Source organism: Hypanus sabinus, chromosome 11 (assembly GCF_030144855.1).
Source record: "Hypanus sabinus isolate sHypSab1 chromosome 11, sHypSab1.hap1, whole genome shotgun sequence".
NCBI lineage: Eukaryota > Metazoa > Chordata > Chondrichthyes > Myliobatiformes > Dasyatidae > Hypanus > Hypanus sabinus.
The window spans coordinates 20,924,411-20,937,953 of record NC_082716.1 but is presented as its reverse complement, the minus strand read 5'-3'; the positions used below and the strand labels follow the sequence as shown (position 1 = coordinate 20,937,953).

At 43.0% G+C, this 13,543-nt stretch overlaps 1 protein-coding gene across 3 annotated transcripts in view; it reads left to right on the top strand.

Annotated features, from left to right (window-relative positions):
* LOC132401744 (divergent protein kinase domain 1A-like) overlaps positions 1–13,543 on the top strand; it is a 77,688-nt gene that overhangs the window by 25,080 nt on the left and 39,065 nt on the right. For all 3 annotated transcript variants that reach the window (XM_059983897.1, XM_059983895.1, XM_059983896.1), the window contains one exon: positions 10,929–11,063. In XM_059983897.1, the coding sequence (XP_059839880.1) occupies positions 10,929–11,063 (135 nt within the window). The remainder of the gene's footprint in view (positions 1–10,928; positions 11,064–13,543) is intronic.

The window sequence follows — 13,543 nt, the reverse complement described above, 5'->3', positions numbered from 1 at the left end:
GCCAATATAAAGTACAACATAGATATTCAACCTAGTGGTATTTTGTCATCAGTGATCCCTCAACATTGAAATTTGTCACAATGATAGCTGAGTTCAAGCACTTTTCATCAAATGTTGTTATGAAATTCTACATTGAAAACTGTAATTGGTGGCACTCGCAGTAGTGCCCATTTCAGTAGATTGAATCATATCATTTTTAGAAAAATATTTGTCTGTTGTTTATTTTGGGAAAAGTCAATTTAAAAACCCTAGGACACATAATCACATGGATTTGTAGAGAATTTATTATAGGTAATCACTTTTTGTAAATATTCCGTATTAACATCAGTACCACAGAAAATGTTAACCCCAAGGTAAAAAAAAAACTCATTTGGAGAGATTTCTGGAGTTTTATCAATGTCATGATATTTTCCATATTGTATCAAATCAAGCTTTTGTCAAAGCATATAGAATTACAGTACAATAATTCAAATGTGGGGTTCCACATGGCCATAACCTAGGCCCCATTTGGTTGTAAAATGAATATATTTAATCAAAAACTGCTTTACATGCTTTGTTTTCCATACTTCTATAACCTAGTAGTAATCATAATAATTTTCCAAGTCTTCCACATCTTCAACTGAACTTTCCTCACTCTCTGAGGTGGATGCCTGGTTCTCACAGTCTGCCAGTCTACAAATGTCAGTACACCTGAGGCCATTTGCAACACATATTCATCTTGGGAGTGAACATTTTTTTGGACAGTTACAGATCAGTAGATCCAGGACGGCATCGGGTGCTGGCTGGCCTTCCATCCAGTGCACCACCAACTGTTCAGCTTCCTCTTCTCTCTCCATCTTCCATCCTCTACCAACAGGGCTTGGCACTTGTGGGGCCTTCTCCAAACATCTTCTCCATATACCAGCCTGGTAGTTGGCTTGCTGTGCATGTTTTGTTAAGCAGTCCTTACATGGTGGGAGTTGATGACTTTCAATTTCATCTTGTTTGGCACAGAAAAGGTGATACCTGAGCTCATTGACCTTGGCGGTCGATGCTTTTGGGGCATGCAGGAGACATGTAAATGCCTGCAGTTTGCCCATCAGTTCTGGGGAGAGGTCCCATTCCTGACCCAACTCTAAGAATGTGTCCTGAGTTTCCCTGTTGCTGGTCAGAAGTTTTAGGGAACTTGTCTTCCCTTTGCCTGCAAAAGCACTTACAGTGTCACATCCTGTAAATGCGTGCAACCTGATGAGAGCCCTACAAACCTCTATGCCAACAGTGGCAGCAACCTTCCTGATGTCTACAAGCCTTTTACAGGTTCTCGTGCCACACTTCTGGAACAATGCTAAAAACATGATAAAGACATCTGTGTCTTCTGAGCAGATCACTACAAATTGGTCTCCCTCTCTTGTGGCATGGGCAGCATGGAGAAGTAGGCAGCCATCTACTTCTTGTTGATACTGAAGAGCTGACACCACCTCACTGTCTTGAGATGTGATTATGTAACATTTGTCATTCACAGTTGCATACAGAATCTTCTCCTGTAGCTTTGCTCTGTACTCCGCCTTCCTCCATTCATGGACAATGAAGCTAATGAGACAATTTTTTTGTTACTAACAGGTCAGGAAGCTCCTCAACTGCCTCACCATCTGTGTGCTTGTGATATCTTGCAATTCATGACCAGTCTCTTTACCCCATAGAGATCTTCCACTACTTTTGATAGAGTTCTCCTTGTATGTGTCGAACACAACATCTATTCTGCTACTCTGACTGCCTTCCCTCAGAGCCATACCCAGAATTATTGTGGCAACATCTCTGAAAGTAATTTGATCACCTTTCACTCTTTGGACCAAGTTCATTCCATCATCCACTGTAGCAGAGTTTCCTGGGAGTTGCTCTTCTACTGCTACATTTTTCTGCAAGGTTGTGGCTAAAGTAGCTTTATTTGTCTTTCTCAGCAATCCTGGTGTGGACAGGGCCCAGGGCAATGGTCCAAGGGGATGAGAAAGGATATCCTCCATGGATGACCACAGAGGTGCGTGCACAGAGGTCCCATGACTCCACCTTCAGAGCAGGTGACAAGGCAGCTCTAACAACAGCAAGGGCCAAACTGGCCCGAGCCATCAGAGGGGCAAAGCGTGCACAAGCCCAGCTAATCCACAGCCACTTCCAGGACAGCGGCGACACGAGGTGCATGTGGAAGGGTATCCAGGACATCACCAATTACAAGACAACATCACCTGACTGTGCAGGTGATGCCTCACTCCCAGATGCGCTGAATTACTTCTACGCCTGATTTGAGGCAGAAAATGACGTTGCGGCAAGGAAGTCCACCCCTCCTACAAGTGACCAGGTGCTGTGTCTCATCGTGGCCAATGTGAGAAGAACCCTGTGCAGAGTCAACCCACGGAAGGCTGCTGGACCAGACAACATTCCTGGTAGAGTGCTCAAAGGATGTGCAGACCAGCTAGCAGATGTTCTCACTGACATCTTCAACATCTCCCTGAACAGTGCCACCGTTCCAACGTGCTTCAAGGTTGCCACCATCGTCCCCGTGCCGAAGAAGTCTTCAGTGTCCTGCCCAAATGACTACTGTCCTGTTGCACTTGCATCCATCATCATGAAATGTTTCGAGAGGCTCGAAATGAGGCATATCAAGACCATGCTGCCCCCTCACTGGACCCCCTACAGTTTTCGTAACATCCCAACCGCTCAATAGATGACGCCATTGCCACCACCCTCCACCTGGCCCTAACCCACCTAGACAAAAAAGACACATATGTTCGGATGCTGTTCATAGACTTCAGTCCAGCATTCAACACAATCATCCCTCAGAAACTGATTGGAAAGCTGAGCCTACTGGGCCTGAACACCTCTCTCTGCAACTGGATCCTAGACTTCCTGACTGGGAGACCTCGGTCAGTCTGGATCGGGACCAGCATCTCCAACACAATCACACTGAGCACGGGGGCTCCCCAGGCTGTGTACTCAGTTCACTGCTGTTCACTCTGCTGACCCATCACTGTGCTGCAACACACAGCTGGAACCGTATCATCAAGTTCGCCGATGACACGACCGTGGTGGGTCTAATCAGCAAGAACGATGAGTCGGCTTACAGAGAGGAGGTGCAGCGGCTAATGGACTGGTGCAGAGCCAACAGCCTATCTCTTAATGTGAACAAAACAAAAGAGATGGTTGTTGACTTCTGGAGGGCACAGAGCGACCACTCCCTGCTGAACATCGACGGCTCCTCAGTAGAGATCATAAAGAGCACCAAATTTCTTGGTGTTCACCTGACGGAGAATCTCACCTGCTCCCTCAACACCAGCTCCATAGCAAAGAAAGCCCAGCAGCGTCTCTACTTTTTGCAAAGGCTGAGGAAAGTCCATCTCCCAACCCCCATCCTCATCACATTCTACAGGGGTCGTATTGAGAGGATCCTGAGCAGCTGCATCACTGCCTGGTTCGGAAATTGCACCATCTCGGATTGCAAGACCCTGCAGCGGATAGTGAGGTCAGCTGAGAAGATCATTGGGGTCTCTCTTCCCGCCATCATGGACATTTACACTACACACTGCATCTGCAAAGGAAACAGCATTATGAAGGACCCCATGCACCCCTCATACAATCTCTTCTCCCCACTGCCGTCTGGGAAAAGGCTCCGAAGCATTCAGGCTCTCACGGCCAGACTATGTAACAGGTTCTTTCCCCCAAGCTATCAGACTCCTCAATACCCGAAGCCTGGACTGACACCTTGCCCTATTGTCCTGTTTATTATTTATTGTAATGCCTGCACTGTTTTTGTGCACTTTATGTAGTCCTGTGTAGGTCTGTACTCTAGTGTAGCTTTCTCTATGTTGCTTTTTTTTTACGTAGTTCAGTCTAGTTTTTGTACTGTCATGTAATACCATGGTCTTGAAAAATGTTCTCATTTTTACTACGTACTGTACCAGCAGTTATGGTCGAAATGACAATAAAAGTGACTTAACGTAGACTGCGCCCTTGTGCCATCACTATGATGCATCTAAACAAAGACCTGTCTGCTTTCAGGATGATCGCCCTCCCATTTGATTTCACTTCTCTCTTCTTACACATATCACTGAATGTTTTCAGCTTGTTGGTTTTCATTGGGTCATGGAATTTCTTTGCTGGTGGGTCTTCCTCTAGCCTCTCATCCTTGAAGGTTGCATAGCATTGCTCACCAATCCCATATGCCTTCATCAAGTCGGAGGCAATGTCCTTGGGGGCTGCCTTTGCTGTAGAGATGCTAATGAGATCCTGGTTCTCTGTAAGTGGGTTGACCCATTCATGTATGAGGCTACCCACTGCTGAAACTGCTTCCTCACCTTTCTGGATTCTTGGCCACTCTTGCACCATCAATAACTCTCTCTGAGATGTGAAGTCGAAATATCGGCTTTTATTGACTGGAAGAAAGAACAAGCAGTAGTTGACCACCATACTACATCCTGGAGAATGAGGCCGGGCTCAGGCCTCAATCACGTTTATACTGGGGTCTGTGGGAGGAGCCACAGGAGCAGTCAGCAGGGGGCGTGTCCAGACAGGTATATGTAGTTCACCACAGCCGCTGTAGCTCTGCATGACAAAGCTCTGATTTGTTGCCTTGCATCATCTCTCTTAACTGTCCCAGGAATGCACTGCGGTGCTCAGCTGTTTATGTAGTAACGCTTGATAGCTCCAGCATTCAGGCTGAACCGTGATGTGCCTCCAGGAGTCTGTGTGTCTTTCTTCACTGCGGCTTCAATAGCCTGGTCCACACGGATCTGCCCAAAGGGGTTGTTACTTGACAGCTGCACTGAGAATTGGCCTGTCTTGAAGGCCTCATACACAGAATGATTCTTCTCTGGGAGGTTCATCATCTGAGCAAAGTAAGGGGACAGGTACCTGGCATAATTCATCTTATCATAGGCAAAGCACCATGGGATCATGGTTCTTACAGCATGGAGGTGCAGTTCCCAGTCCCCGTCATGAGAGGTGCGCAGAAGCCCAAGTACTATGTTCTCTACCATGTCAATGTATGATATCCAGAATGCAGTGTTACGTACCCTGTAACTGGGTGTCTGACCAGCAGAGAAAGAAGAATCCGTTAGAGTCTGGTGGTACTACTTTCAAAAGTGTTTATTAGTAAAATAAGCAAATCAATATTAATAATGCAAATATAAAGATACCACAAATTAGCAATAATCTAAAAGTGTGGGAATAATCAATAATAAACAAGCTCTATCGATGTCTAGGGGTAAATGAATTGTCATAGAAAAATAAGTTCAGTTCATGCGTGCTGAGGTAGATATGGTTGTTGTGTTGTAATTGTTGGAGAGAGAGAGAGCGCGAGCGAGATGTAATAGCCACTGCAGCCAAACCTTCCTTTGCTTTCTTAATCGTCGTGTCGTTGTGGCCATTCAGTTATGACCCCTCTATCATTCAGCTAGACCGTTCTTCTGCGGTGGACTTGTCACTCTGGCATGAGTGCACACACACACACAAGTCCCCACTGGCCCTGCTATAACACTGTGAGTTTAACTGACCGATTTCCTTGTTCGGTCTCTGATGCCCCCATCTTTCCTGTGGGTTCCAACACTCAATCAGTGGTGTGTCTGAAGGGTGTCTCTCCAGACCTGACTTTTATCCCTACTCATGGGGTCTCAGCTATCAATCAATTTTGAATGACTGTGTCCATCAAACCAGCCCACTCCGGCGGTCCACTGAGGAATTTTAATGGGCAAAATGGTAGAAGATAAATAACCCTTGCAGGAGTCATAATAAGTCTCTCTCCCCTCTCTTTTCTGTAGCAGATGTTCTTGCATGTTTTTTTCATCTCTCTCTCAGGAGCAGCTTAGCAACAGTAATGGTTCGTGATTCTCAGGGAGGGGGGATGGGTAACTCTGAACCCCATTGTCCATCAGAACTGTTCATCACCCATAACAGCAGTTAGCTCTCCTTTGTTGTGACGGAGGTATTCCAGAAAGTCTGTCCACAGGGTTATCAGCTCAGCTAAGGGTGGACTTTGCAGCAGATTGTTCAGCTTCTGTTGGTTCAAGTCACTGGCCATGTCATTCACATGGTCTAAGGATGATTTGATCATCCCACTCCTCTCTGGAACACTGTAACATTGTCCTCAACCCACGGTGTGAACTCTGCCCATGCGCGTCTCATCAGTGCTTCATAGATGTACTTGTGGACCCTGACAACACGATTGTAGTGTTTACCATCAAGGACTCCATTGATGAACGCCTTTGTGACAATTCCAGCCTCTATGCATAAGTCCTTTAGACCAGCATCCTGAAATTGCTTTCCTAGAATGCCTAAGGCATTACATATGGTATGGAATGTCCCCATCCTGAGAAGAATGTTGGAGAAGCACTGTTTGTGCTTCCAAGCAATTTCAGTGGCTTTTGCATAGAGTGCTTGATCCATGACTACCACAGTTGTTTCTAGATGAAGTTCCTTCCTGATTAGCTCTGATTGGTTCAGGATTTCAAATACTATGGTCAACTCTGTGGCTGGTGAATTGATGGCTGGCAGATACCCAACAATATCTTGTGAGATTGGTTCTTGGTCCCTGGTGCTGATATTAAAACCAATCCAGATTGAGACTGTTTGCCTTGCAAGTGTCCACACCAGGTTCTTCTTGCAGGCAAGAAAAGTAGCTTCATTGGTTTCCTGGACAGTGTTTCCTGGTTGGGAGAGGCTGTGTGCCCACACGTGCACCTGCTAGATATACTTCCAGTTTTTGGTCCTCAATGGTGACTGATCTCTGCTTTGGTTTCTCAATATGTGGAAGCTCAGCTCTTGGCAGATGTGGTCCATAGACATCGGCCTGTACCACTATGCCATTGACTCTGATACACCTTTTTCAGTGAGAGTTTCCCATGAGATGTTGTCCCATGCAAGATTGGTGAAGATGTGAGGCTTGAGGGCGGCTGGAAGTACAATTCTCTGGTTGGAGGCTGTTGCTAGCTTTTGGAGACAGAGAGCAGTGTCGTTCTCTTTAAGTTGGGAGTAAGATACCCCATGCCCAAGCCTGTTCAGTATTTGGATGAGTTCATTGTTAGCTGTCAGTGTTTTTACTGCAAAAGGAAGTAGAATGTGATTTGGTGGTTTATGTTGATCACATGTCACAGCATATATAATGTCCTGACTATGATTGAACCAGAGCAGTGACCCTCTGTGTTTGAGTTTGGTGTCAGGATTTCCAGTGAGCAGTCCACCAAGAAACCACTGTAGTTGATCCGATTATGGAGGTATGAGCACTGTCTTTCATACCAGATGGATAGAATGGCCAGGGAGTCAGTCATCTCCTATTTAATGATCGATCTGATATGTGATAAAGTCTGATCTATGATCTTGTCGAAATTGGTTGCCTTGGCCCTTCCAACTTTGAGTTCCCTCTGTCGAGTTTGATTTTCCGATACAAAGTCCCTTAATGATACACTTTCAGGAACCATTAACAATTTTCCGTTGTCATCTGGAAATATATCTACTGAATTGCCCAGCTCAGATTCCAGTTTCCTACGAATGTGCTTCCTTGTAGAATCTTGCAGGAGTGTAACTCCACCAGATAGCATGAAAGATTCAGGTTTCACAACCAAAGAAGTGACTTGTACAATCATCTTGTTGGGTATGATATCAGTTCTGATATACAGTACGTGAGAAGGTCTTTATCGGCTTCCCTTTCTAATCCTTTTATACAGTTTATCACCATCTCTTTCATCATCATTCTCTTTGTACTTTTTCCTTTTTCTTGATTCTGGTATAATCCTTGTAGCATGAATCATGTTAGTGGGCCTCTGCAGCAGCTGTGTCTCTGCTTGTTACTGCTAGAATCTTTTCATCTTACTTTTGGGTTGCACATTCTCGTAGTGTTTGGTCAGCTCTGAGTTGTACAGCTTGTGTAAGCTTTTCATGTGACTTGGAGCCCTTCAGAAATCTCAACTTATTACAAAAAATTCAGATTTGATCATACATCCTTGCTTCTGATGAAGATCTCCTATTTGGCCTTTTTGATGTATGGGTATTCTCATCAGCTTTCCTTTTCAGAGTCTAAGTCTATCTTCATGGTGAAGAGGCTTCGGCATTTTCGGTGATAGTAGATTCTTGGGACTTTTTCTCCAAGTTCTCTAGCAACGTCTAAAGTAGGGGCATAGTTTCTCACTTTGGCTGCTTCAAGTAATGTTTTCCAGGATTTATAGTCTTAAGGACCAACTAAATGATAATCATTTTCTTTTAATGTTTTCTGGTGTATGATACACTGCTTCTTAATAGATTCTTTGTGCTTCTGGCTCTCCATTCGGAAGCAGTGATTCAGCTACTCCAGATCTAAATCTACTCTTCTCTCTCTATTGTGCAGGACTATCCCTCCACCACAGTATCTGAAACAAGGGAAAAAAAACATTGCTGGTGAAAAAAGCACCTGCTGCAAAGGTGATTTAAATGTATGTATGAATGGTGATATGCAAGATATAAATGTGAAACAGAACATGAAAACAGAAGTACATCTGATGTATAGTCACTGTGTTGTCACTGCCAGTAATAGATGACATTTGTAGAGATGCTACTTCTAACAACTTTTCTGAAAAACATATAGTCTGAGCTATATTCCCACCAACTTTCAAAGACAAAGCGTCAATAATAAGAGAACCATCAGTTTGAAGTAGAGTGCTTTATTCTGTGTTATGTATAGTCTTGAAAAGTGTGTATTGGCATGGGGTTATAAACAGAGTAATAACACACAGAAAGCTACCACTACTGCAATGCTATCATATATTTTCTAGTACTGGGCTTGTATACCTTGCCAAAAATTGCTATAAGAATTATTTCCCTCTAGGTGGTACCAGTGGCCCAAATTTGGGTCCTGGCTCATTGACTGTAAGTACTAGCTTTTTGTTGTGGTTCTTCTTGGAGTTGGAACTTGCTGAAAAAGTGTCCAGCTTAGTGCCACATTTTTGGGTCTGCATATGATATGATTATAGTTTACTGTGCTGCTCTTGTTAACTGAAAAAGTAAAACTCTGTGAATCTACAGGTGTTAGCTATATGTGTTTGTCATAGCAAATAATTGCCTATCTAATATGATTAATAGTTTCAAATTTTAGTTTTTCATTTGCAAGAGCTGGTCATCACTGTTAATGTCAAGTTTTTATTGTTTAAGACTGAGCCAACTTCAGTCACTGGACTTTCTGGAAGGTATTCCCACAACATTGCTGATAAGGATTCCAACAGCAATGAAAGAGTAGAGATTTATTTCCCAGGCAGAATAGAAATCTACAAATTGTGGTTTATACTTGGGTCCATGCTCCTCATAATCTTAATGCCAAAGTTTACTTTGAAATACAGGCAGGGTATTCTTGGCAAGTAAATTGGTTTGTTATAATAATGTGCAGCAAGGTACAGTGGAAAAAATTTTGTTTTGCATGTCATCCATTGAGATAATTTCATTATAGCAGTGCTTTGAGGTAGTACAAGGGAAAAGGAATAACAGAAAGCAATATCGGTTTGGTTGCTGAGAAAGTGCCATACTAGTAACTAATAAGATGCAAGGCCATAATGAGCCAGATTGTGAGGTCAAGAGTCCATCTTATTGTATTACTGGACTACTCAATAGTCTTGTAACGGCAGGATAGAAGCTGTCCTTGAGCCTGGTGGTATGCGCTTCATGCTTTTGTATCTTCTGTGCCATGGCTGGATGGGATATTTGATTATATTGGCTGTTTTACTGATGCATCAAGAATTATAGGAGACGTTGTGATTTGTTGCCTATACTGTGAAAGGCATAATGTGTTCTAAGGGATTAGCTTCACCCAGGGGAGTTACAATTGATTCTGAGTTTAAGTATCGTAACTAGCAGTATACCAGATGCTTAAGAGTTGCAGTAATTAACATAATAGGGAGAATTGAATAAAAATATATCTTCATGAACAGCTGAGTAATTGAAGTCTTGACTAATAAACAATTTCTGGAATGCAGCAAGTGTAGAAAGTTGGTTATGGTTGTTTCAGTCAAAAGTTAGGCATCCAGACTGCTTCTAGCTCCAGCTCCTGAGCTGTTCTAAGTACAGTCAGATTCTGACCTTGCTGTCTTACTCTGTTATTGCACAGGACAACTTTGCAAACTTCCCATGAAGACTAAAGGGGACTACATTAAATGGTTGCTTTTATCTAAGTGATTTCCATACATCAGTTGATGTTTGAGTCTTGTCCTTGGCCACCCTGAGTGATTTCCATTCTTATAATGTTAAAACAGTCTTTGGTGTCCTCTGGTTTTTGTCACCTGTGATAAGAGGAAATATCTATTTTGTAAAGACATCATTAAGTTTCCAGTGCCTACTCTGGTTAGTCCAGGTATCTAGCACTTGAGAGCATTGTGGTCACCGTTGTGCACAATAGACTAACAAATTTGGTGCTAAATATTGGGTCTTGATCTTCAAATAGTCTTTGGTACAATCAATCAAATGCAGTACTGACACTTCAAGGGTGATATGGAATGCATCAGAAATTGGTCATTCCTTTTAGTCTATGGTGGGGTTTGTCTTCTCTGTACTAATCCCCTCCTTTGTGTTCATTATTTTGCCCATAACCATTTAATCATTTCATCCCAAATTTTAGCATTGAATCTGCCTTGTTCACTAACTTTGCAGGCAGTTTCACAATTATTTCTAAGATCTCTTGTACCTTTGTGTTTTGCTTGCATTAGTTCACTGCAGATCATTGTTAACTTGTTGGGCAGAAGGGCCTGTTTTACTGCTGCATAACCCTGACTTAACTATTGCTGTTAGCTTGTTCCTTTTTGCTCTGGCATTTTGCTTTTATCTCTGCCAAATATGGAATAAAACTTGTAATTTTGTAATGCTTTTCAAATAGAAATGTTGATATGTTTGGGATAGACAACATTCACTTCAGATACCATTAGCGAAAAATATTCTTTTTGTGCTCACAGGCCCGCTTGCCATGTGTACGTGTCAAGTATCTCTTCTTCTCGTGGCTTGCTGTGTTTGTTGGGAGCTGGGTGGTGTACGTACAATACTCCGCTTACACAGAATTGTGCCGAGCTCACGATTGCAAGAAAATAATTGTGAGTATTAGTATTTCTGTTCTAGTTATTAAGATGTGTGGTAATTTAGTGAATTATTAAAGCTAAAAAGTAAACTAATTTTAGTGCTTTACTGTGGTCTTATCCTGCATGTAATAAATTTAACGATTCTTCATATGGACACTTTGCTTAATAAAATGATTTTAGAGAAGTGGTATCTTTGAAAAGTGTGCAGCTTATGCAATCATCATGCGGGCTGTCATTATAAAATGCAAAACAAGTTCCTGTCTTTTACATAACAATTTTCTTGCCTTGGTATACAACTGTTTGCTTGGAGCAATGCTAACCATCCAGTATGGGAATTGTAAGGCATCTGACTGCAAGACCCAACAAAGGATTGTGAGGACTGCTGAGAAGGACATCTGGGTTTCCCTTGCACCCATCCGAGATGATTATCAGGAATGCTACATATGCAGGGTCTTTAACATTATCAAGGATCCCTCTCATCCATCCCACAATCTCTTTGACCCCTATCATCCAGACAGGAGGTACCATACCATTAGGACAAGGACTCTTAGGATGGGGAAACGGCTTCCCCACCCCACCCCCAGGTCACAAAACTACTGAACTCCCTGACACTACCCAGGTCTCATCACGTATAAAATGGCAGTAGCATCATGGTGTTTACTTTTTAACTTGTGCCGTGAATGCATCTTACACAAAATATCAATATTTTGCAGTATATTTTATTTGTAGTAATTTTACTGTATGTATTGTGTATGAGTTGTATGTACTATGTTGTGCATCTTAGTCCAGAGGAAGGTTGTTTCATTGGTGGTACACATTTTGATTTGTAACTCCAAAACATAAATAAGACCATAAGATATAGGGGCAGAATTAGGCCATTTGGCCCATTGAGTCTACTCCACCATTTCATCATGGCTGATCCATTTTTTTTCTTTTGGTCCCAATCTCCTGCTTCCACCCTTCTCCCCCCTCCCCCCACCACACCTATTACTCATGCCCTGACCAATCAAGAATCTATCAACCTCTGCCTTAAATATACATAAAGATTTGGTCTCCACAGTTGCCTATGGCAATAATTTCCACAGATTCACCACACTCTGGCTAAAGAATTTTCCCTCATCTCCATTCTGAAAGGACAGCCCTTTATGCTGAGGCTGTGTCTTCTGGTCCTAAATTCTCCCACCATAGGAAACATTTATTCTATGAAGGCCTTCGCCATTCAATAAGTTTCAATGAGGCCACCTTTCACTTTTCTAAATTCCAATGAATACAGGCCCACTCTTCATATGACAAGCTGTTTAATACTGGATTAAACCCTGTCTAGTTTCAGCACATTCCTTCATGACAGGCCCAAACTTGCTCACAATGCTCCCAAGTGAGTCGTCACCAGTGCTTTATAAAGTCTCAACACAACATCCTTGCTTTTATATTTTAGTTCTCTTGAAATGAATGCTATCATTGCATTTGCCTTCCTCACCAAAGACACAACCTGCAAATTAGCCTTTAGAGAATCCTGCACGACTCCCAAGTCCCTTTGCAACCTCAGTTTTTTGTACTTTTTTTCTCCATCTAGAAAATAGTCAACCTTTGTCATCTATCAAAGTGCATGACCATACATTTCCCAACACTGTATTCCATCTGCCACTTTTTTGCCCATTCTCAGAATCTGCCTGTCCTTCTGTAGCCTCTGTACGTTCTCAAAATTACCTGCCCCTCCACCAATCTTTATATTGTCTGCAAACTTTGCAACAAAGCATCATCCAAATCATTGACATGTAATATCTAATTGAATATCATAAATCTAATTGAAATAAAAGCATGGAGCCAGAAGTAATGTGTCTAAATGCATTTTTACTTTAAGCGGGATGATTTTTATTAAACAAAATATACTTTATTCAAAAATAAATTATATACAATAAACCATTTAATGACTTTTAATCCTTTACAACTGTTTCCATTGCTGTCTTTACATTTTCACACTTTTCGCCACCCACGTGGCACTCTGTTATTCCATATTTACATACACTTGTTTAGGGGTATACACCCACCCCCACCACCCCTCAACTTCCGCAGGAGAAGAACCCTAGACTGTGGTCGTTCCCCTCTGGGCCCTTGCGGTGGCTACACCAAGTTTGAGTGCATCCCTCAGCATGTACTCCTGCAGCCAAGAATGTGCCAGTCGGCAGCATTCTCCCACGGACATCTCCGTGTGCTGGTAGACCATCAACTTTCAGGCCGACCAAAGAGTGTCTTTCACCAAGTTGATGATCTGCCAGCAGCACCGGATGTTGGTCTCTGTGTGTGTCCCTGGGAACAGCCCGTAGATTAGAGAGTCCTCTGTTATGCAGCTGCTGGGGATGAACCTCGACACAGCCCCTTCCATCCTCCTCCACACCTTCTCCACGAACCCACAGTGTGCAAAGAGGTGGGTCACTGACGACTCCTCTCCGCAGGCCTCCCGTGGGCAGAGGGGTGTGGAGGTGACGTTCCGGGTG